We start from the raw sequence: 22,907 nt of genomic DNA on the forward strand, positions 1-22,907 counted from the left end.
CCACACACTCTCGTGGTTTTGGATACCTTGCAAACGTATGCATTCAGCATCTTCTTTAACAACTATAGCTACACCACCTCCTCTGGATTCCCAGTCATTCCGCATTATCTTATCGGGCGCTAGTAACTCATTGTCTCGTATGTCAGGATGCAGCCACGTCTCAGTAACTGTGACAATGTGTGGGTCATAGCTGGCTAGAATGTATTCCATCGCTCGGTCTTCTTGGCGATTGTAGCACCCTTGGCGACGGCCAGATGTCACGCCAAAATCCTTCAGGGAATTAACCAGTTGTTATTCTGCAGTATATTCAACTGGGACATGGCGTATCTTGCCAACATTTTTAATATAAGATGCCGGAATAAATGGGTTCTCCCAAATGAGCCACTTCACTCATCGACAGTACATATCTTGCAGATGAGACTGAAGTAACGTCGACAGAGAAACTGCCATCTCAACGTACGCGGAACGAGCGTACCTTTTCCTTTGCCGCGGAAACAATTTCTGACGCAGCGCGGTTTGGATTCACTTGCCAGAAATTGCGGCCTTCATGTGAAGGTCGAAAAACAACTGGAATTTCCTCAGGTCATCTTTTTTTTACAGGCTACCAAAGATAACGGCGTATCGTCACATTCTATGTCTTCATCTTCGCTTAGCTCATAGGTAGATGTCCTGTCGTCGTCAAACCGTGGTTTCTTGGCTTCACTTTCGCATGTCTCAGCCATATTCGCCGAAGGTGCACTGGAACGTAGTGCAGCGTTGAAAACTAGCGTCGCCGGGCTCGACGCCATTAGGCGCGGGTTGTGGCACTTCCGAATGCGGCGCCGATTCTGCGGCACTCGTGCGCCTAGGGACGCGCTGTCGAACATAATGTCTCGTGCCGGTCCATCGTGCCGGTTTGCAGCTCATCTACGCCTATGCAGGCGTATATGCGCTGCAGAGAGCAGAAAGAACACGCGAAGCTGAGCGTGATCTTCTGCACATAGGTATTCCACGGGATGTCTGATCTCTCTGGTCAACAGCATAAAATCTCAAAACAGTACTGGTTCTTCGAAGAAAACAGAAAATAATATCTCACCGAAGAAGCAGCGGCCGCTCAGTGGCACTTCTTCACCTTTGGTTGGCATACATTATCATATGCATTTTGATAATTTTTGTGTCCATCCTAGGTCTGCTGGGCCTTCGTATCTGTCTGTTGCCCTGTATTACCACTTAGAGCCATGCGCTCTTGCTACAACAATAATGGAATATCAGCTAGTCCAATCTGCCTCCCTTTGTTGAAGGCAACGTATAACTGAATAACGTCCCTCAGCGCCTCAGCTACCGTTCACAACGCAGAGCAACGTTAGCGCTGAGTTCGGTCTCTGGTGCATTGCCGTCGTTGACATGTGTGCGACGTGTGGAAAATGCGGTGCAGTGTGCCACTGCCATATTTATGTAACCGCGGCTACTCGAATAGCAACTAGCTTTTCTTCATTTAAAGCTCGCAGGCGCTGAATGTGTCATATGGGGTGTTGTATTTTAGCTGCATCAATTTTTTTAATTGCATGTGGCACACAGCACACTTCTAATCCCCCTTGAGCTAAATTACTAGATGAGGTGACCACTAGTTATACGAAATATCAATGTTTTTAATTGAGTAATGAACATATTTACATTAATTAACGAATTTATTTATTGCTTTCCGGCACAAATTTCAGTCTACAAATTGATGCTACTGAGTATGCAAGGCATATCGAATTAGAACTAATTATAAGGATGGCACTGGTCTCGAGTATCCGCCGTCAAACTTGCTAATAAAATACGCTGTTGTTCTACTTTTCAAATAAAACATTGTTTTATGCAGTGTAGCACAAAAATAATCGGAATGCCGATGTATTTTGTTGGGAACTTCGAAAATTATCTTGAAACTGGTGTAGTCCCTGGAATTCGTTCGAAGTGAATACGTCTTGCGAACTCGCCGGGTACAAACCGTAAATTGACATATGTGCCGTGAAGTAATTAATTAAAAAAGGTTTATTGTTGTCATGTTATTCAATTAGGTGTTTTGATTTCTCGTAGATGCAATGCGCCGCCTCCCAGAGTAATTTATCTCAAGGCTCAATTGTGCTATTGCCACAGGCAATTTGAAAAAATTTGGTTCAGTTAAAAAACACTTCGTATATACTGGGTTTTGCTTGAGTCTTTAGCCGGAAATGAAAGCACGCATCATATGCTTATAATAATATTACTAGTATATGCTATATCTCGATCGTTGCTCTCGCAAGGAGGGTAGTGTTCATTGCTTTTGCAACACTTGCGTTTATTAGTCTTTATGAAAAGGAAAACCCCGGGTGGCATTGGGTTTAGCCCGATCGAAAACCAGGAATTATCGGCTTTTACTCGAAAACAAAGAACCTTACATAAATTTGCGATGAGCCTTCGATACATACCCCTGTGTTTTTGTACACGTCAAAGTAAAAGTATTTTTAAAAATGTCTGTTGTTAGTCTATGCTAATAGCTGTTAAGAACGGCCCGATGACGTGCAAGTTTTGCCTGCCAGTTGCGACAGAAGCGGCAACCTTGTATCGGAACGCCACCGTTACGCTCTAGCCTCGTCGCCATTGTGACTAAACGGGCTCGGCGGACGAACTATTGTTACTGAGCCCGCGGGAATGTCTACTGAGACCCCTTCCCACGCGCCGACCAAGACGCAAGACAATGGGCAGCCGGCGGGCGCGCTGCGGGGGTCAGCTCGGGGAATAAAAGGCCCCTACGGTGCCTGGACAGCCGTTTCCGTCACCTGGGTATCGGGGGAGGACAGAGTGTTTAAAACCCGCTGTTGTGCGGCTGCTCAGGACACTCTCTCTCAAGCAGTCATGTTAGACAGATGTACTCTCTCAAGCAGTCATGTTAGACTGATGCACTTTCTCGAGCAATCATGTTAGACTGATGTACTTTCTCGAGCAGTTATGCTAGACTGATGTAGATACTGTAAATAAACCCATATTCCTCGTTCTCGTTGAGAAGCAGTCCTTCCCTTCATCAACGTCCTCAGCGTGGATAAGTTGGACGACGGCACCTTCTAATTCATGCCGGATTCCGATCTTGACAACGGGTTACGAGTGATGGGATTGAGCCCCCAATCCTGACAACTGGCTAACAGCGGTGAGATGGACTTTGCGACGTGGTGCTGTGTCTGCGATGAGTGCTTGGTTCTTGCTTTGACTCTCTAGGCTTCATTTTGTGGTTGTTCTGTTTCGAACAGTAAGGAAGCTAGATTGTTGACTGTTAGTTAGGTTGTGTTTTCCTAGCTAGGTTTAGCGAGCAGGACCAAGGCAGTAAAGCAGCAATCATGGAGCTAAGGACACTGCTGTAAGACGAATTGTTGATTGTGGGTGAGGAACTGGGCCTAGATGTACGCAAGGAAATGCTAAAATCGGAATTATTGGAGCTAATTTCCGATCAGGCCAGTGAGGAAGAAATTGAAATGGGATTGGAACTTATAAAAAAGCGAGAAACGGGAAAGAGAAGAACGGGACAGAGAAAAACGAGAGAGAGGAACACGATAAAGATAGCGAGTTAAGAAAAATGCAACTTGAACTTGAAAGCAAACGTTTGGAGTTGTCTCAAGGAAGTGAAGGGGCTCTGGGACGATCAAGTGAGGCAGAATCGTACCGCATTGACAGACTATTAAAGCCATTTGAGGTCGGGACCTACATAGGCTTGTTCCTAAGCAATTTTGAAAGGACTTGCGAGAAGATGAACTACGGCCCGAGTACATGGCCATAGAGAAGAGGAAGAGGAAGACGACGCTGTTCGCTCTGTTGTCACCTCAGCTCTGTAATTTTTGCATAGGTTTTGCTATTCATTAAGTGAGTTATTTATATCCTTGGAAGACGGCCGCATCTTTAAGGAGGTACTGTCCCTATGGGAAGGGTACGGCTGCTCCGGCGCCGGCATCTTTAAAGGGACAGCGCCATCCGAAGGAAGCCAGCGTGGCGGAGGCGGCCATGGTCTCGCAAGGTGTGGAGCTGCCAGACATCAGGGACGATAAGCAGTCCAGTGCGTCATCATCGGTCACTGGGGACGACACAACTATCGTCGACCCTGACGAGCAAGTGGCTGATATGGCGGAAGTGGACAGCGACGGCTTCAAGGTGGTGAGTCATCGGAAGCAAAGAACGGTCGGAATCCCAGTGGTAGTTTTGCCAACAGAGAAAGGTGTTGATTTGAGAGAGCGGAACCCTATCAGGCTCTTTGAAGCCATTAAGGTACTGCTGGGATCTGCCCCGATTCGCAGCCGCTTCACATCGCAAGGCGCGCTTTATTTAGATATCGCAACGGAAGAGCAAGTTGACATTCTGCTCCGGTGCTCTCAGATTGGGGACATAAAAGTTAATGCCCGGCTGCCCCACTCCTACATGACTAACACATGTGTTATTAGGGGAGTACCAGTGTGGTATTCGGAAAGCGACCTTCTTGACTACTTGAAACCGCAAGGGGTTCTGCACGTGAAACGTCTCATGCGCCGGGTGAAGACTCAAGAAAAAGAATGGGCAGCGAAACCTACTAACTCTGTTGTGATAACGTTTGCTCCTAACACCGAGCGCCCCGAAAAAATTGACCTCGGTTTTACCAAGCATGCAGTCAAAGAATTCGTTGAACCTCCTCCCCGATGCTTTAGGTGCCAACGCTTTGGGCATGTAGCTAAAGTTTGCATCAAAGATCAACGTTGCTAACGATGCGGTGGCGCCCACGATTACAAAGCCTGCAAGGCAGATTTTGCTTGCGCTAATTGTGGTGGTGACCATCCAGCGAGTTTTGGTGGCTGCCCCTTCCGTGTGAGCGCCTTACACCGCCGAGTGTCCTTCATTAGTGGTCCCAAACCACAACCTACTGAGAAGCGGATACCTGGAAGTGACGAGTTCCCGGCGTTAGATTCGGAAGTTGAGTTCCCTGCGTTAGAGTTGGACGTTCGTAGCGTGGTAACCAGCAACGTCAGAGAGCGACCTGAGCCTAGCAAGACGGCAAAGTCCTCTGTGGGTGAGTCGGTTGTTCGATCTGCTGCAGCAAAAAGTGTTCAAGCTTCTCAGCGACCAGACTTGACAGCCAGACAGCCGGACAAGTTTCACAGCCAGACTCGGCAACATGGAGGACATTCCCTCGCCTCAAAAGAGATGAAGACACCAGCTGAAGTGGCCAAGAGTGGGTCCAAGTCCGCAACCTTTGTTGAAGTTGTGAGGAAGTGCGTACAGCAAAATAAGGAGCTCAAAAATCAGGAACTGTCCGACCTTCTGCGAGTTTTGTTTGAAGTCCTGCGTTCATATGTTCAAGTGATGCAGACTGGCACCCTGAAGAACTTTCTAGAGCTCGTTCTTTCCTTTGAGCCCATGATTACCACCTTCGCAGCGACCTTCACCTTATAATATGGCTAGTCTTCTTCAACCTCGTGCAACAAAAAATCACCGAAAAGTGCCATTTATTATGCAATGGAACTGCGCTGGGATTATAAGTCGATTAGCAGAACTTAAATTATTTCTGAAAGATACGTGCATTCCAGTTTTAGCCCTCTCGGAGGCTGGCCTACCAAGCGGGAGATCTTTAACTGGATATGTCGCCCATAAGAATTGCAGCATAAAGTCATTTCCCGCGGGAAGCGCTGCCCTTTACATACGAAGAGAGATTCCTCATGTGGCTTTGAACGTCACCGATCTTTGCACCGATAGTATTGAGGTAGCGGCTGTGAGGATACGTCTTGGCTTCCGAACTCTTTCTATTGCATCCGTATACGCGTCTCCGCGGAAGAAGGTAGCAATGGACTTGTTTCTGCAGCAGCTTTGTGACCGTTGCCCGGCGCCCCGAATTATCTGCGGGGACTTCAACGCCCATCACTCTCTCTGGGGTGACAGGAACACAGATTCCCGCGGACGCAAACTTGTAGAAGTTATCGATAGTTTGGACTTGTGCGTGGCCAATGACGGAAGTCCCACTTTCTTCCGGCCTCCAGCCTCAGCCACATCAATAGACCTAACCTTGCATTCATCTGACGTCCGCGTGAAGTGGTCAACTGCACCTGACCGCATGGGAAGTGATCACTATCCAATTTTTGTGTTTACTGCCGACTTCCATTTGCGCGACTCTAAAATTAGCCATGTTGTTAATTGGGACAAGTACAGGGAGCAACTTGCATGTGTTTCTGGTGATGTGATTGACAAAATGATTTCTGGTAAGATGGCTGCTACCACAGCGGTCAAGTTGCCTACTCATTTTCCGACTCCGGATTTAAAACTCAGGAACCTTTGCGCAGCGCGCAGAAGGGCGGAGCGACAACTGATGCGGAAGAAGGACGACAGATCCTTGAAGACGACCTTCAATAGACTTAACTCTGCCATTCGACGCCATACGAACAAGCTCTGTAGGTCGCAGTGGGCGTCCTTCTGCGCTAGCTTGACGGTTTTCTCACCGATGACGAGGATTTGGCGAGTCATTGGCAGTCTTGCTGGTGATTCTCGTCCTAGTAAACCTTTTGAAGCGCTTGCACTGCGCAAGCAGAAACCTCTCATGTGCTTGGCAGAGGAATTTGCAGATGCATTTGTAAGTGCAAGTTCAGGAATTCCTCCCTGCACTCCACCTGCAACATCTACGTCTGTGATGGACGCCCCGTTTACACTTCGAGAGCTACAGACAGCACTCAGTGGCCTGCGGCGTCGATGTGCACCAGGTCCTGACGGCATCACCAACCAGATGATGCAGAACCTACCTCTGGAACACCGAAAGATGCTTCTAAGCTATCTCAATCGAGTGTGGGAGACTGGCGACGTTCCTCCTTCATGGAAAGTGGCTCGCGTTGTCCCAGTGCTGAAGCCCGGCAAAGAAATGACAGACTTGGCCTCGTATCGTCCTGTATCACTGACGTCGTGCGTGGCTAAGCTTATGGAGAAGCTGGCAAGTAAGCGTTTATCTTGGTGGCTCGAAGATAGAAGGGCTCTGCCAACATGCATGACTGGATTCCGAACAGGTTTAAGCGCGCAAGACAGCGTCTTGGACTTGATAAGCCATATTGAACATCATAGAGCTTTCGGCCTTTCAACGCTAGTTATTTTCCTAGACGTATCAAAGGCTTATGATACCATCCTTCAGAGCTCAATACTAAATAGTTTGCAGGCCATGGGCGTACAGGGTTATCTTCTGCGCTTCATTCACTCATTTATCAGTGATCGGAAAATTCAAGTGCGGTTAGGAAGTACCACAAGCACCGAAAGGGTGGTATCGCTAGGTGTACCTCAAGGAAGTGTTCTTTCCCCAACGCTCTTTAACGTTGCAATGGCTGGTCTTCCCGCTGAAGTGCAAAAACATTGCAGGCATGTCCATATGTCGATATACGCGGACGACATCTGTCTTTGGTTAACCGGATATCAACACAAGCGTTTAGCTCTGATAGCTCGACAGGCATTACTTTCAGTTCAAAATTACCTTCAAGGTGTGGGGTTGACTCTCTCGGTGGAAAAATCTGGTTTCATAATGTGTCCAGGTAGAGGAAGAAGGTATGCGCGGCTGAAGATAGACCTTAATCAATCTTGTCTTCGACAATTTAAACACAAGCGCTTTTTGGGCGTCATTATCGACTACCGCCTACAGTGGCGACGAGCTGTGGACTCGGTTGTGACATCGATATCTTCGCGTCTCAATGTAATCCGTAGAGTTGCAAGTGAGCAATGGGGAAATCACCCTTCTGCAATGATCAGGTTGCACGATGCACTAGTGACGAGTCGAATAATGTATCAGCTCCCTTTAATTTCCCCATCGATATCACAGCTGGAACGACTTGAGGTTCTGCACAGAAAGGGCCTAAGAAGGGCTCTTGGCGTTCCGCAGACTGCTCCTAACAATGCAGTACTTTATGAATCTCTATCGAGACCTCTTAGCTTAGTCGCTTCACAAAGGTTATTGATGCAAATTGGCCGCCTCAAACAGACGGCAGCTGGCCGAGCCCTTCTACAGCGCCTTCGAAAGAGATCCGAGTCCCGAGCGTACTTGGCCCTTAATACTCTTGGTTACCTGGGTCTTGACGCTAGAGGTCGAATTAAGAGGTCGAAACCACCTTGGTCTTTCGCGAGCCTCGATAGTTCGTTGGCAGTTCCTCACGTTCGTGCTAAGCGGAGTTCTCCTTTGGCAGCAACGCGTTCGCTCGTAGTGGAACATCTTGAAACGGAATATGCACGTCACCTTCAAATTTTTACTGATGGCTCTGTGGACAAGGTCAGAGGATCTAGTGCAGCTGCTTTTCACATTCCCTCTTTGAACTTTGATTGGTCCGTTCGCTTCACTGCAGTCGTGTCCTCCACAACGGCCGAAAGCGTTGCCATTGAGGCAGCTCTCAAAAAGCCACGGTTTTGTACGCCTCAACCTGTGGTCATTCTTACAGATTCGAAATCCGCCCTTCAAAGGTTAGAGCACGGATTCCCTACTGATGCCTTATCTCTAAGCTCCCTACGTTCGGTGCAAAATCTCAGTGTCAAAGGCTTCTCCATACGATTCCAATGGGTGCCATCACACATAGGTATCATAGGCAACGAGATGGCGGACAGCCTCGCCCATAGAGCGCTGTCTGGGAATCCTTCGAGAAAAGTGACTCAAGAAGACGGGAGACTCTTCAGAGAAGCGGTGTCGTGCCACTTCAGTTCTTTGTGGAGCTCACCTCACAAGCCATGTGTGATCAAGGGTCCCCAAAGAAACCAAGCAACCTTACTGCTACGCATTCGCACGGGCTCTGCTCGTACCCCTGCGTGGATGTTTAAGACTGGCCTGGCGTTATCACCATTATGTTCAACGTGTGGTGTGTGTGGTGACATAGAACATTACCTAATGTGCTGTACTGTGTATAACGCGGAAAGGAGGGTGTTATTCGGGTCTCTCAAGAACACAGGACTTCCTCACAGTTCGCTTCAGGACATAGTTTTCCCGCGCGGGAACCGGTTGTGTAGGAAGGAGGTCTCTCGCCTTCTGTTAAATTACCTACAGGACACGGATTTGGCTTCAACATGGTGAACTGAGGAGTGAACATTTGTAATTGGGAGGTCTGTGTCGGATTACGTGATTTAATTATTTTAAGTGTCGCTACGGTGGAGCAATTGCCGGCAGCAACTGCAAGGCTAATCCCACCAGTAGCCTACAACAACTCAACTCAACTCAACTCATGGCCATAGCGGTTGCTGTCTATGTTGCCGTGTGAGGCGGCGGAAGTAATCGCCAGACTGAGTGCACAGGATTCATATGATTATGCAAAAGTTTAGGCTAGTCTCCTGAAGAAATACCGCCTTTCAGCCGAAGCTTTTCGGCAAAGGTTTAGGAGCACAGGCAAGAAAGATAGCGAGGGCTATCCGGAGTTTGCATATAGCTTAAAGGCCAACCTAGTCGAGTGGCTTAAAAGCGCGGAAGCGTACGACAGCAGAGACATGATCATTGAATGCATGTGTATAGAGCAGTTTTACAAAAGCATCCCCCAGGCTGTGAAAATGTGGGTGCAAGACAGAGGGAATGTAAACACTGTGAAACGGGCGGCTGAATTAGCCGAAGAGTACGCAACGCGTAGAACGTTGAACGCCGAGGACGCAAATTGGAATGGTCGAAATGGACCGCGGAAACCATTTCCGTTCAAAAATGGTTCGCAGACTAGACGATCGGAGCCTGTAGACGTAGAGGAAAAGCCCGCAGAAAAGGGCGAGGAGAAAACTAACGGGGAAACCGTACAAAAAGAGCAGCAAAGAAAATTTGAATATTTTAGACCAATCCGCTCTTATAAATGCCACAAACTGGGACATATAGCTGTAAACTGCGGGCAGCCGAGTGCAGTTTTTTCCTACGTAGAGGAAAAAGACGAGAATATGGAACTTTTAAGCCCATATCTTCACGACCTGCAAGTTAATGGCAAACCATGCCGAGTGCTAAGAGACATTGCCACCACGATGTACAGTGTCCATCCGTCTTACGTGACGGTAGATGACTTCACCGGAGAAGTAGCATATGGATTAAACAGGTTGTAGGAGAACACAGCGTGTGTCTGCCCATGGCCAAAGTCAAAATCAGGGGACCGTTCGGGGAGCTAGAGACTGAGGCTGCAGTTTCCAAATTTTTGTCACTGCAGTACCCTTACATTTTTTCGAATCGTTCGAATCAGTTATTGCGTGAAAAAGGGCTTAAATTGGGAGAGGGCGTAGTACAGGCATTGACCCGAGGCCAAGCTCGTAAAATCGCGTCGCTTTCGGCTGAAAATGCACAAGCTGCTCCAGCGGAAGCAGAAAAAGGGATAACTTCCATACGCGAATCCGAGCTAGGCCCGAGGGACAAAAAAACAGTTGAGGAGTGCCTGCCAGCTGACCAGCTCAATGAGCGCGTAGCACTAGAGTGTCAAAGTTCAAACCTGCAGGAAGAGCAAGCTGACGCAATCGCAAGCGAGACAGGGTCGTTATTATCACCGGCCTCAAAGAACTTTGATCAGCTCTTACGTGTGGATAGAGTCATTGGCAGCCGAGCAAAAGAAGGATGACAGCTTAGCTAAATTACATCACACAGCCAAAGAAGGCATTGCTAGGCGCAACGTGACGATACATGAGAGAGGAGGATTGTTGTATCGGCACTACAGAGATCGAAAGGGTAGGATTTTAGATCAGTTAGTCGTACCTACTAAGTATAGGGAGGACCTTTTGAGTCTCTGTCATGGAAATGGGTGGTCCGGCCACCTAGGCATAAACAAATCAAAGGAAAGATTGCTTATGGAATACTACTGGCCTGGCTGTTTCAAAGACGTAGAAAACTTTGTAAGATCATGCGACGCCTGCCAGCGCTCTGGTAAACCAGGAGAGACATGGAAGAGAGAGAGAGAGAGGGAGAAAGCAAGGACAGGAAAGGTAGGGAGGTCAACCAGAAGAGTATCCGGTTTGCTACCCAACACTGGGGGTGGGGGAAAAGGGAATAGAAAGAAGAAGAAAGGGAGAGAGTAAGCACAAAGTACGTGTGGGAGGGACACTATGCACAGGGACACTATAAACGGTCTCTTAAACCGGTGTTCCTCAAGTATTGCAGTAATGCACGATTCGCTTTTCGTGCCAGTGACGGGTGTGGCCACGGTCCGAGTATCTTTGACTCGGTGAAAGGTCGTAAGTCTAGTCGGTGTAAAGTTTCCTTCAGAGAGAGGCGTAGTACATCGTAGTGGGGGCAAGTACACAATAGGTGCTCGATGGTCTCCTCGCACCCACAGTAATCGCACATCGGGCTCTCGGCCATTCCCAAACGAAAGGAATATGAGTTTGTGAATGCTACTCCAAGCCACAAGCGGTACAGCAAGGTTGCTTCACCGCGGGAAAGGCTAGATGGCACTTGTAGCCGTAGCATGGGGTCCAGTTTATATAATCGGCAGTTGAAGGCACCTGAACTCCAGAGATCTTGCGACTTTTTGCGTGCATGTAGGCGAAGTTCCCTGGCAGCGTCAGACATCGCCAAAGGTATGGAACGCGTCTGGGTATCTTCGTGGGCAGACCGGGCAGCCTTGTCTGCTAGGTTGTTGCCGACAATGCCACAGTGAGCAGGAATCCATTGAAATGTAATTGTGTGCCCTCTTTCCAGAGCATGGTGGTGTACTTCCCTGATGTCAGATATCATCTGCTCGTATACTCTGTGACGTAATGCAGACTTGATGCTGTGAAGGGCTGCCTTAGAGTCACAAAATACGACCCATTTCTCTGTAGGCTCTTTGGTGACGTACATCATAGCGGCATGGAGAGCTGCAAGTTCTGCTGATGTCGATGTAGTCGTGTGCGACAATTTGAATTTAACTGTAACCTTCTTGGCTGGAACGACGAATGCGGCAGTTGAGCTGGCACGTGAGGTCGAACCATCAATATATATATATGTATGCGGTCATGATACGTCTGGTGTAGTAATAGGAGCGTAAGTTGCTTCAGAGCCGGCGATGGATGATTGTACTTTTTTGTAATTCCAGGAATATCAAAATTCACTTGAGGCTGTCGTAGGCACCACAGGGGAGATGAAGGCTTTGTCGCCAGTGTAAAAGATGACGATATGCACTCTTGATGAGCACTAATCACTCGTGAAAAGGTCGCTTGAGGTCTTTCGGCTGGTAGGGAGGTCAAATGATGGTCGGGTATCCTTGACAGATGGCGAATGTGCGCTCTGAGAGAGTCGACAACTACGTGTGTCTGGATCATATGGTCCCCAGCGATGGCAATTGTTGCTGCTGTTGACGTGCACCGAGGCAGCCCTAAACACGTGCGTAGGGCTTGACCTTGTATGCTCTCCAAGGCGCGAAAGTTCGTCTTGCATGCATTTGACAACACTGGTAGACTGTAACGTAGGAGTCCGAGAAACAGTACCCTGTAGAGCTGCATGATAGAACGGACTGGTGTACCCCAGTTTTTGCCGCAGAGAAACTTAAAGACCTGAGCAATGGCAACCAATTTCTTCTTTAGATAGACGCAGTGAGGGCTCCACGAGAGGTTGCAGTCAATGATTACACCCAGAAAGCGATGTGTCTTAGAATAGGATACCGCTTGACCATTAATTGAAACAGGATACGATGACATTTGTTTGCGCGTAAAGCCAACCAATGCGCACTTTTCAGTAGACAGGCTGAGGTCTTGTTCTCGTAGATAAGATGCATGGAAAGCGCCACTAAAGGTAGCGCCCTTAATAACAGAGCCTTTCAGACGACTTGTAATAGACACGGTAGGGCCTCTACCAAAAACCAAATCGGGTTACCGGTACTTGTTTACCATGCTGAATCCAGCTACAATGTTTCCAGAAGCAGTCCCTCTGAAAGAGCTTTGCTCCACCGAAGTAGTAGACGCGCTTTTGACAGTGTTTGCACGAGTTGGGTTTCCAGCCGAAATTCGGGCGGATCAAGGGTCAGTATTCACCAGCGCACTGACTTACTTGCACATTCTTGCAAAAGTGCGGGGTAAAGTTAATGCACAGTTCCGTCTATCACCCTCAGTCAAACAGTGTAGAGGTAAAGGGAAAATCAGATATCCACCCGTTCGTAGCAATTGCTACTAAGGAAACCCATACGGGTTCCTCGAAAGAAAAGCCTCATAGTTGAAGAAAAATTCGTCCTGGTCCGGGACTCGAACCCGGGACCACCGCCTTTCCGGGGCAGCCGCTCTACCATCTGAGCTAACCAGGCGGCTAGCAGATGGCAGGGCGAAGTCAAATTTGTCGACAACACATGAAGCAAAGGTAAGTGTTTGACGAAGTAGTTCTGCGGAAACCCGCAAGGTGGAGAGAAGTATATAAAGGGAAAATCAGGACTTCTCTCCACCTTGCGGGTGGGTTTCCGCAGAACTACTTCGTCAAACAGTGTAGAGAGGTGGCATTCAGTGCTTAAGCGAGTTTTGCGTGCGCTCTGTTACGAGCACAAGGAGGACTCGGAGAACTGTCTGCCGGCAACTTTGCTTTGCGAACGGTTCCACATGAAGCGACAGAGTTCTCGCCAGCAGAACTAGTGTATGGGAGGACACTCCGTTCTCCACTAAGAATGTTAAGAGGGATGTGGGAGGAAAGAGGAGAGTCCTACAGTGGTTGAATACGTGCTAAATCTGCCGAACGGCTAAGCGCAACCCAATAACTAGTCGAAAAGAACATGGGAGTAGCTCAAAAGAACGCCAAATTCCATTACGACAAGAATGCGAGGCTTCGTACGTTTAACACCGGAGACCAGGTAATGATCATCAAACCTAGGTTTCAAGAAAGAACAAGCTTGAAGTTCACTGGGACGGGCCCGTTAAAGTGTTGCACAAACTTTCAGATACTAGCTATGCTCTGAAAATGTCCGGTCGCAGGAAGGAGGTGAGGATATATCACTGCAATTTGATGAAGCCGTATGTAGAGCGGAGCGGAGTCGTTAACTATACCATCAAAGAGCAGGATGGCAATAGTACCAAGTTTAAGGAGTATAGGGCGACCTCCAACTCTCAAATCGGCCTAGAAGAAGTAGTAAAACATTGCACGCTCTTAGACCCGAGCAGCTAGATGAGTTAAAAGGGATGTCAGGGGAATATCTCGACAGATTCAGCGATCGGCCAGGTAGAACGGAATTAATAACGCAGGAAATAGAGCTGACATCAACCGAACCCGTAAGATCAAAGCCTTACAGGGTGTCTCCAAGACAGAGAGAAATTAGGGAGGCAGAGATACAGCGCATGGTAGAGTTGGGAGTTATTGAGCCCGCTGAGAGTGACTACACGTCACAGCTAATACTGGTAGAAACCCCTAACAAGGACCCTCGTCCGTGTGTTGACTACAGGAAGTTAAATGCCATCACTAGGGATCAGCTGTACACGATAACCAACATTGAGGAACGAATTGAAAGAGTTAGCGCTGCTAAATACATATCAATTATATATATAGATATCGTGCGGGGATACTGTCAAGTTCCCCTTTCAGAAAGTGCCAGCCGCTATGCCGCATTCATCTCGCCTGTAGGCACTTTTCGCCCACTCGTACTCAGCTTCGGGCTGAAGAACGAGCCGTTTAGCTTCTCTAAGTTAATGGATATTGTCCTAAAAGACTTGCAGGAGTTCGCCTTGCCCTATCTTGATGATGTAGCAATTTTTTCGGACAGCATGGGAACAACACGTATCGCACCTCAAACAGGTGTTCTCATCGTTGAGGGAAGCCGGCTTAACGATGAAAACGGAAAAGTGTAGGTTTCGTTCTTCACAAGTGACTTATCTGGGCCATGTTGTCGGCCAGGGCACGAGACGGCCGGCCGAGCTGAAAATAGCTACGATTGGACAATTTTCTCAGCCGCGCACGAAAACAGACCTTCGTTCATTCTTGCAACTTGTGGGGTACTATCAACAGTACATTCCGAACTACTCGCAAATGGCAAGTCCATTAACAGATGCCCTCCGAAAGGGAGCACCGAGTAGCGTACACTGGGATAAAGACAAAGAGAACGCTTTCCAAAGTTTGAAAACGCTATTGGTTTCTCGTCCTGTGCTTCGCGCGCCAGACTACACAAAGGAATTCATAGTTCAATGCGACGCATGCGACAGAGGTATGGGCGTGGTACTTAGTCAGGTCGGCGACGATAAAGAGGAGCATCCTATCCTCTATGCCAGCCGTAAGCTAAATGTAAGAGAGGAAGCCTACAGCGCTTCTGAGAAGGAATGCACTTGTTTAGTTTGGGCCGCCCAGAAGTTGTCGTTGTACTTGTACGGAACGAAGTTATATTCATCCTCGAGACCGACCACTGTCCTCTGACGTGGCTGAATCAAGTGTCACAAAAATGACCCCTTGCTCCGATGGAGTCTAGCTCACTCTCCAAGAGTACAACTTCGCCGTTAGATATAAGAAGGGAAAGTTGCATAGCCATGCAGATGGTTTGAGCAGGCTAATTTGAATTCTGCGTTTGAGGGTCCCGCCTAAATTGTAGGGTTACTATTGTTAATTTTGTTAAGCCAAGAAGATCCCCTCTCATTTAGCAGGATTCCCTCCATGATTGCTGAATTTGTCAGCATGAAATTGCTTCAAAAATTGGCATAGCGAAATGGAGCATATTTTGTTTCTGCACTTATGTTTTCTTTGAAGCCTAGCAGGTATAAAGTGAGAGCCAAGGTAGGTCATCTCTGCGCAGAGCCATGTTGTGGGGTTCGTTTTGCAGTTGCCTGTCCTTGTTAGATGTTTTGGGGCGGTGACATCATTACACAAGTGGTCGCTGCGAGCCAAGGCATCACCCCCTGGCCACCAGCCGTTCTCATCCTGCCCAGCGGTTGACAGCGCTGGACAATAAAGATTTTCCGGACCATGGAGGCGCTGTTAAGAACGGCCCGATGACGTGCAAGTTTTGCCTGCCAGTTGCGACAGCAGCGGCAACCTTGTATCGGAACGCCACCGTTACGCTCTAGCCTCGTCGCCATTGTGACTAAACGGGCTCGGCGGACGAACTATTGTTACTGAGCCCGCGGGAACGTCTACTGAGACCCCTTCCCACGCGCCGACCAAGACGCAAGACAATGGGCAGCCAGCGGGCGCGCTGCGGGGGCCAGCTCGGGGAATAAAAGGCCCCTACGGTGCCTCGTCAACTCGCCTACGGTGCCTCGTCGACTCGCCTACGGTGCCTGGACGGCCGTTTCCGTCACCTGGGTATCGGGGGAGGACAGAGTGTTTAAAAACCGCTGTTGTGCGGCTGCTCAGGACTCTCAAGCAGTCATGTTAGACTGATGTACGCTCTCAAGCAGTCATGTTAGACTGATGTACTTTCTCAAGCAATCATGTTAGACTGAAGTACTTTCTCTCGCAGTTATGCTAGACTGATGTAGATACTGTAAATAAACCCATATTCCTCGTTCTCGTTGAGAAGCAGTCCTTCCCTTCATCAACGTCCTCAGCGTTTATAAGTTGGACGACGGCATGGGCCAGCTACCTTCTATTTCATGCCGGATTCCGATCTTGACAACGGGTTACGAGCGATGGGATTGAGCCCCCAATCCTGACATAGCTAATCCCGTCTTGGGGACGCCATGACCTATTTTCGCACCACATATAAATGCTCAAAGTTACACAGCGCACTATTACAAGGATGCAGCGACTGGCTTGTGAAAAATGTCTGTCCATATTGTTTCATACACACGCTTCCTAGAAAACAACGTGACTCACAAATACAGCCCTCGGCCTTCACGCTGCCGGTGTAACAATCTGCCCAGAGTAATTGAATAGTCTGGCATTACAGAATCAGCCACGAGATGTTTGAGTGTCGCCCTCTCGCGTGTGTGGAGGGTAAACGTAGAAATGTGCAATAATATGTTCTCAGGCGTTCCTTCGTTTTCCTTTTTTATAACATTTTTTTTAATTTCTGCGCTGATAAAATAATGTTTGCCGTCTGGTCTCCGTTAGTCTGAAAGTGCGTTCAACACAAATAGTCCTATGCTAATATAAGCAAAATTTTTGTATCAGAAAATGATAAGGAGATTTACCTGCAAGGATAAAGCATGCTTGATGATTGCGAAACATGATAGAGGGTGGTGCAACGAGATGAACCACTTGTCACTGAAAAAATTAGGTTCTTGTGGCCAGAAAAAACATACATGTATGGAACACCAAGTGACGAGAATGGTTAGCGAAATTTAAAATTTGTATTCATCTACGATGCCCCTTAGCCGGCGCAAAATTTTGTAAATGAGTCCTGCGATCGTGCTCCATTTGAAAAGCTGCTTAGGCTCTCATTTACTTATGTTACTTATGCGATGTTTTATGAGTGAGTCACGAGTTCTTGCTCTGCCCGAAAGGGCAGCGGTTATATCAAAATGTTTTATTGAAGAAAGGAAATTCTGGGACCTTGCGTGCCGTAACCATCAGATGATTTTGAGGCATGCCGTAATGGAGAACTCCGGATTGATTAGGCGACCTGCGGTTGTTTAACGTGCACATAAATTTACCTGTACTTGAGCGTTTTTGCAGTTCGGCACCATCGAAATGCGGCGGTCAGCGTCGAACCAGCGACCTCAAGCTTAGCAGCGTGATGCCATGCTACATCGGGTGGTGATACATTAAATATAGAACGTCTGTTGTCTTCCTAATGCTGTCATTTAAGGAATTAAAACTAGGAAAATGCAGGCAGCAATTGGAGAGCGCCGTGCTACACGAGACGCGGTCAGACAGCGAGAAAATGCGACGTATTGAAGCTATTCTATAGCCGGCGCCTAGTAAACGACAAAGGCCGGTCTCTCGAGTGACGTCACCGGAGCGCCATTCGCAGCGCCGCAATCTGTCGCGCACGAGGCGAATCGCGACAGCATACCTCCTCCCCATATAGACCAGAACACGCTAGTCTCGCACCCAGTCTAACCGAACGCATACTCTCGCACCCGGGTTGCCCGGTCGACCGGCGCTATTTTGTACTGGGCTGCCAAAGTGTGTTCGCCGGCGACCAGTAGACATGGCAAGCGCCAGCTCTAGGGCTCCAAAGTGCGGAAATGTGCCCGTTCACACGTATCCAAAGTAGAAGAAGTCATCTGGGCATCATTGCGTCGTGTTTGGATGCCAAAACAACCAGCGGAAAAGGAGCAGGTTGCTTAGCGCTGTTTGCGAAGAGCACAACACAGGTAGGAATCGTGCCGGTGCGGTGTTTTCAGCCTGCGCCGATTTCCATCCGCAACGAAGAATGCCAACCTGCGCCACCGGTGGATAGCTGCAGTGAATAGGAAGAACTACCAACCCAGTGAAAATGCACGAGTGAGTATTCGATCTGTGTATATTTTGGTGCCACGTTCAACTTTGCGCCCTACGAACGTAATACGCAGGTTTGCTCCGAGCACTTTCTGGGCAACAAGCCTACAGAGCATAATCCCGCGCCGGTGCTTCGCCTTGGCTATAACAAACAGGCAAGCCTTTTCGTGTTTTCATTCAGGCAGAGCTCCCGACGGTTAAGCGGAACAGTTGAGTTTGCGGTTAGCGATACTTGCAGCTGGTGCACGGAATGACCATTAAGCGTGAACGACAAGTTGTAGGCCTTGCTGGTGAGCGTTATTGCTAATGAAAGTAAACCGAAGTCTGCTCGTCACGTAGCATGCGTCCACAAAAACGTAAACGACGACTACTCGTCGCCGAAGGTGTTCTTGCAGCGCACCTACCTTTACGAGCTGGTGTTGCAGGTGTCATTCGTAACGAATTCATTTGAGCCTCCTGAGCTCTAAACTGCGTGCGGGCTGTTATGCGGGGCAAAGCGCAAAATATTTCCGTTCATATGGCGAGGAAAATAAGGTGCTTAATTATTCTTGTATTTTGTAACAAAATTTTGATCGTTCTCACTAGTTTTTTTTTTACTGTGTTCTTTTCTAAGGGAGCGCCAACAATCCGATGGCCTCGCACAAGCGAAACAGGTCTGGTACCAGGTAGCTGCAGTTGGTGGGGCTAATTTCTTGGAATGCAGGTGCGGTTGTTGTCTTGTACCAAAGGGGTCCTGATGATGCAGCTTTAAGAAGGGATGGTAATTTTACGTGCCCTGTCATGGTTTGTGCAACTGTACAACACCTGCATCTGTCATGCTCGCACTGTTATACGGGCTTTGACTGCACATGTAGTTGAACATTATAACTACTGTAGTACCTCATTTTCCAATGAGTGCAGGTTTAGCATCATATGCTGCTTGTTCGAGTGCTGTAGGCTTTTGTTCTGAATGTTGTACTCTTAAGTGGTTGCACGATACAATTGGCCTGGTGTATTTTCTATTTCATTTTGAGAGGACTTTATATCTTCGCAAAAGTGATGGCATGGGAAAGAACTACAGCCCTTCTTACTATAACATCTATTTTGTTTTCAGTGTGCAGGTGGTGAAGGGCAGGCGTCTGCTAACCAGGCAGTCAAACGACCTCGCCAGTTGGTTGCCAAGCGAGGCCAACCCAGTAGAGACCATTACAAACAAGACCAAACTGAAAGTGCAGATGACAGTGTTCTGCGTGCTTTAATAATATATGGCACCAACACAGTGCTGTAAATTCCTTCACAGGTTACGTGCCAAAAAGCTCACAGGTGTTCTAGCATATAGCGCGCGGTTTGTACAAACGTAATAGCGTACCTACCCGATGTATTCGCTTCTGCAGTCTGCACAGCACTCAGTGTGTCCATTGTGGACTTGCACGAGGTCTTGAAGTTTGATTGAATCCAGACAGCGAAAATGACAGGTTAGAAAAAACGTGAAACACGCCTTCCGCCCAGCTAAAAAGCCCAAGTTTCGCTTTCGCGCCGGGTCGCATCTCCCGGCGTGGCAGCCCAGGCCTGCTACTTCGCGGCGCTTGGGATAGATGGGGCGACCGGCGCTCATCAATATGGCGGCGCCCTTTGAATTCACGGTGTTCTGGTGTATATATAGAAACGGATTTCTAAGCATTTAGGAGAGACATCGAGGACTGTACTAAAGGCGCGCAGTTTATGTTGAAACAGGAATAACTCCCTTATTTTCTAGCTCGCGTGACACTTTTCTAGTCCTTCGAGAGTTGTCCCTAAACGAGATCGCATGAAAGATCACGTGCGTCAAAGACTGTGGACTTCGCCGATGAAGAGGATGCGGTTGGTGTTCTTGTCCCTGATGTAGTACAAGAAAGGGCGATCAACAGTGAACAAAACGGGTGGTGGTGGGGCATTGAGAGCCGAGATCGGCATGAAGGACAGTCCTGTAACGGCGGCGGCGACAGTTCCCTCCTCGTTAACCTTGACGGCCGCTTTATGCACGGCATCCGATATGTAGACGGGTATACCCTCGGTGATTCCGCTGAAGTCAGCCGAGCTTCCGAACACGGAGTTCAGTCCGAGTGCCTTCATTGCGCTCACCAAGTTGTAACTCAGGGTCATCTCAAACTTGGGCAGCCGGAGTATGACGTCTTTTGTGTGCAGCTTGCTGCCGAGATCTTCGAGAGAGGCGACCGACAGGCCCTCCCTCAGCGTCTGAAGACCTGTGAGACTGTCCGGGAGCACGACCACCATGCTGAACTTGCCGCCCTCGTACGGGATCTCCACAGCGGACGCGTGCAGGGCATCGATTCGGGTGTGAGGAAGGCGAATCCTGAGGTGCATCGCCGGCTTGCTCACCTCGGTGGTGCCAAGGTTGAAGAAGGGCTTGTTCACGGTGTCGGCGACGTCGAACTTCCTCGCCCAGGTGCCCTTGAAGTAGACGGCGTTCAGGATGAAGAGGACGATGTCCAGCGGTTGACTTTCAGGCAAGATGCCAGAAATCTTGCCCCTGGTCTTTTCACGCACCCAGGCGTTGACTTCGGCCGCCACCCTGGGACCTTCGTTGGCGAAGTCGGCCGACCGGAGCTCCGCGTCGAAGACTTCGCGCAGCTGCTGCTTGTAGTTATCGGTTACAGGTAAGCCGTTCTGCGCGAGGACCATGTTGGCCACATGCAGTGTCACATTAGAGGATACGGAGAGTTCGAGCAGGTTCTTGTAGGCCGCGAGCACTGTTGCTCGGTCTGTGAGGCCAACGGCAGTATGACCGAGCACGGACCCGAGCTCGGCCTCTGAGCTTCCCCGGGCACCGGCGTAGGCCATGCCGAATGCAGCGGCAATGCTAGTCGGAGAGAAGAAGACGTTGGACGAGGTATCCTGCGTCGCAAGGTGCTTCAGCAGGTTCACGGCGAACTGGTTGTGAGCTTTGGCGAGTAGCGTGTCGTCGTCATGTTCGCAGGCGACTACGACGAGCGTCGCCGCGAGAAAGGCAAACTTGGTGAGCATCGTGCGTGTTCTTCAAAAGTCTCTATGCGTCTAGCCTCTGGCCGCGATGACGGTTCTTTATGAGCGACTCGTGGCGACCTCTTAATTTTCCGAGCGGATTTGTTATTCTGCCGTGTCGTGGCCTCCGACGGACATCTCCGGTTGCACTGTTCACCCGACCGAACAGAGCTGTGCGCCTTCGCTTCATGTGCGCGTGTCAGCACTTCGCTTTTATCGGCGTTAGCGTCAGATGGCATTTCATTACGTCGCCCTAAAAATAGAGCTTGGCTAGACGCTTTTATCTCTATCACGGCGAGCGTAGTGCAGAGAACATGGCCTTGAGAGGAAGTTGTTGACGTCTGTAGCAGTTTTTTCTATCTCAACTTACCGCATACAGACAAGATATAACTGGAGTGTGTTTATTTCAGCATGGAGCCCCCAGTGAAATATCCAGTAGAGCTCAAGGTTAGCTCTATTGCTAACCCTTGTAGCTGTATTGACGTACTTCTATTGCTACTTACATACAGGGTGTTTCAGCTGACTTTAGCCACTTTAAAAATATGCCGATGCACACTAAGACGACGCGACCATACGCATATTGCTCACTTTTGTATGTAGTGTGTCACGCTATATTTTGTATTTTGCTTAATCAGATAATTCTTCGAGATTAATACTTCTACTTCTGAAGCAACAAAGTTAGGCATAAAAGTCCGATTATAAAGTTGTAGAGCGCTTTGCTAATCGTACGATTAGATAGTTTCTAACTTTCTGTCTAATAAGTATTAGAGTTTTTCAGGCTACCGCGGATGCCCGTGAACCACAAAAAAAAAAAGGAACACGTGACATACCCGCTTGCGCGCCGTGATTGCAGCGCTCCCAAACTGTCCGCTTACATACATATATGCATGCAAAAGGGAGCAACGTGCATTTGTTCGCGTCGTTTTAGACTGCATTGGCATATTGTTAAACTCTGGTTAAAGTTAGCTGAAACACCTTGTAAAGTAAGTTATATAGTAGCTATGCTGCTACTTATAGCCTATAAGGCTGTAAGTAGCAACATAGCCTAATACTTTCTGACATGGAGAACCATTAATCTAGTTTCGCGTTGTCAACCAATAGCCCAGTCCAATAGAACATGTATGACACTAAATTTATCAAGCTTATACGGATATGACCAAACACACAATGTCAATTTAGTTTATTGGCTTACCCATCACTTCGCTATGTACAATCATTCACATGCTATTTATTTGTAAAGAAAACTTGGATAACCATGTGTACAGTGCTAGTGGTTCAAGAAAAATAGCGATGTTCTAGGGCAGATTTTCACCTGGTTGAAAAATGTAAATCCTGCTCATCACTGATCAAATTAACCTACAAAGATATCCTATTAGATGACCTAAATCATAAATAGTCTATTCGCATTATTATGGACTATTTTGTTGTTTCACCGGCTTACTCAAGCGGTGACTTCGAATCTGAACCTATTTAGGATCAACTGCAGCAAAATTCTGAACCGCGTAAAAAGCCCCGTTTAAGATAATTTAGACATGCCTATGTGGAAAATTTTACGCTTCAAGTGCGAGTGAGCGCTTCGCGAAACGCTGGAAAAAATTTTTTTCAGATCGAAACTGCGAAAAAACGTCGCCATTACAACTCGCCGGAAGTGACGCGTCTGCGATCAGTCAGACGTGGTTTGTGC

The 22,907-nt window shown here is 48.3% G+C and overlaps 1 protein-coding gene across 1 annotated transcript; it reads right to left on the bottom strand.

Annotated features, from left to right (window-relative positions):
* Nucleotides 1-20,026: 20,026 nt before the first annotated feature.
* LOC135920335 (iripin-2-like) lies at nucleotides 20,027-21,505 on the bottom strand. The gene has a single exon (XM_065454546.1). The coding sequence runs from the start codon at nucleotides 21,224-21,226 to the stop codon at nucleotides 20,027-20,029; it is 1,200 nt and encodes a 399-aa protein (XP_065310618.1). The 5' UTR covers nucleotides 21,227-21,505.
* Nucleotides 21,506-22,907: the final 1,402 nt, after the last annotated feature.

The sequence above is a fragment of the Dermacentor albipictus genome, chromosome 1, assembly GCF_038994185.2.
Source record: "Dermacentor albipictus isolate Rhodes 1998 colony chromosome 1, USDA_Dalb.pri_finalv2, whole genome shotgun sequence".
In the NCBI taxonomy this organism is placed as follows: Eukaryota; Metazoa; Arthropoda; class Arachnida; order Ixodida; family Ixodidae; genus Dermacentor; species Dermacentor albipictus.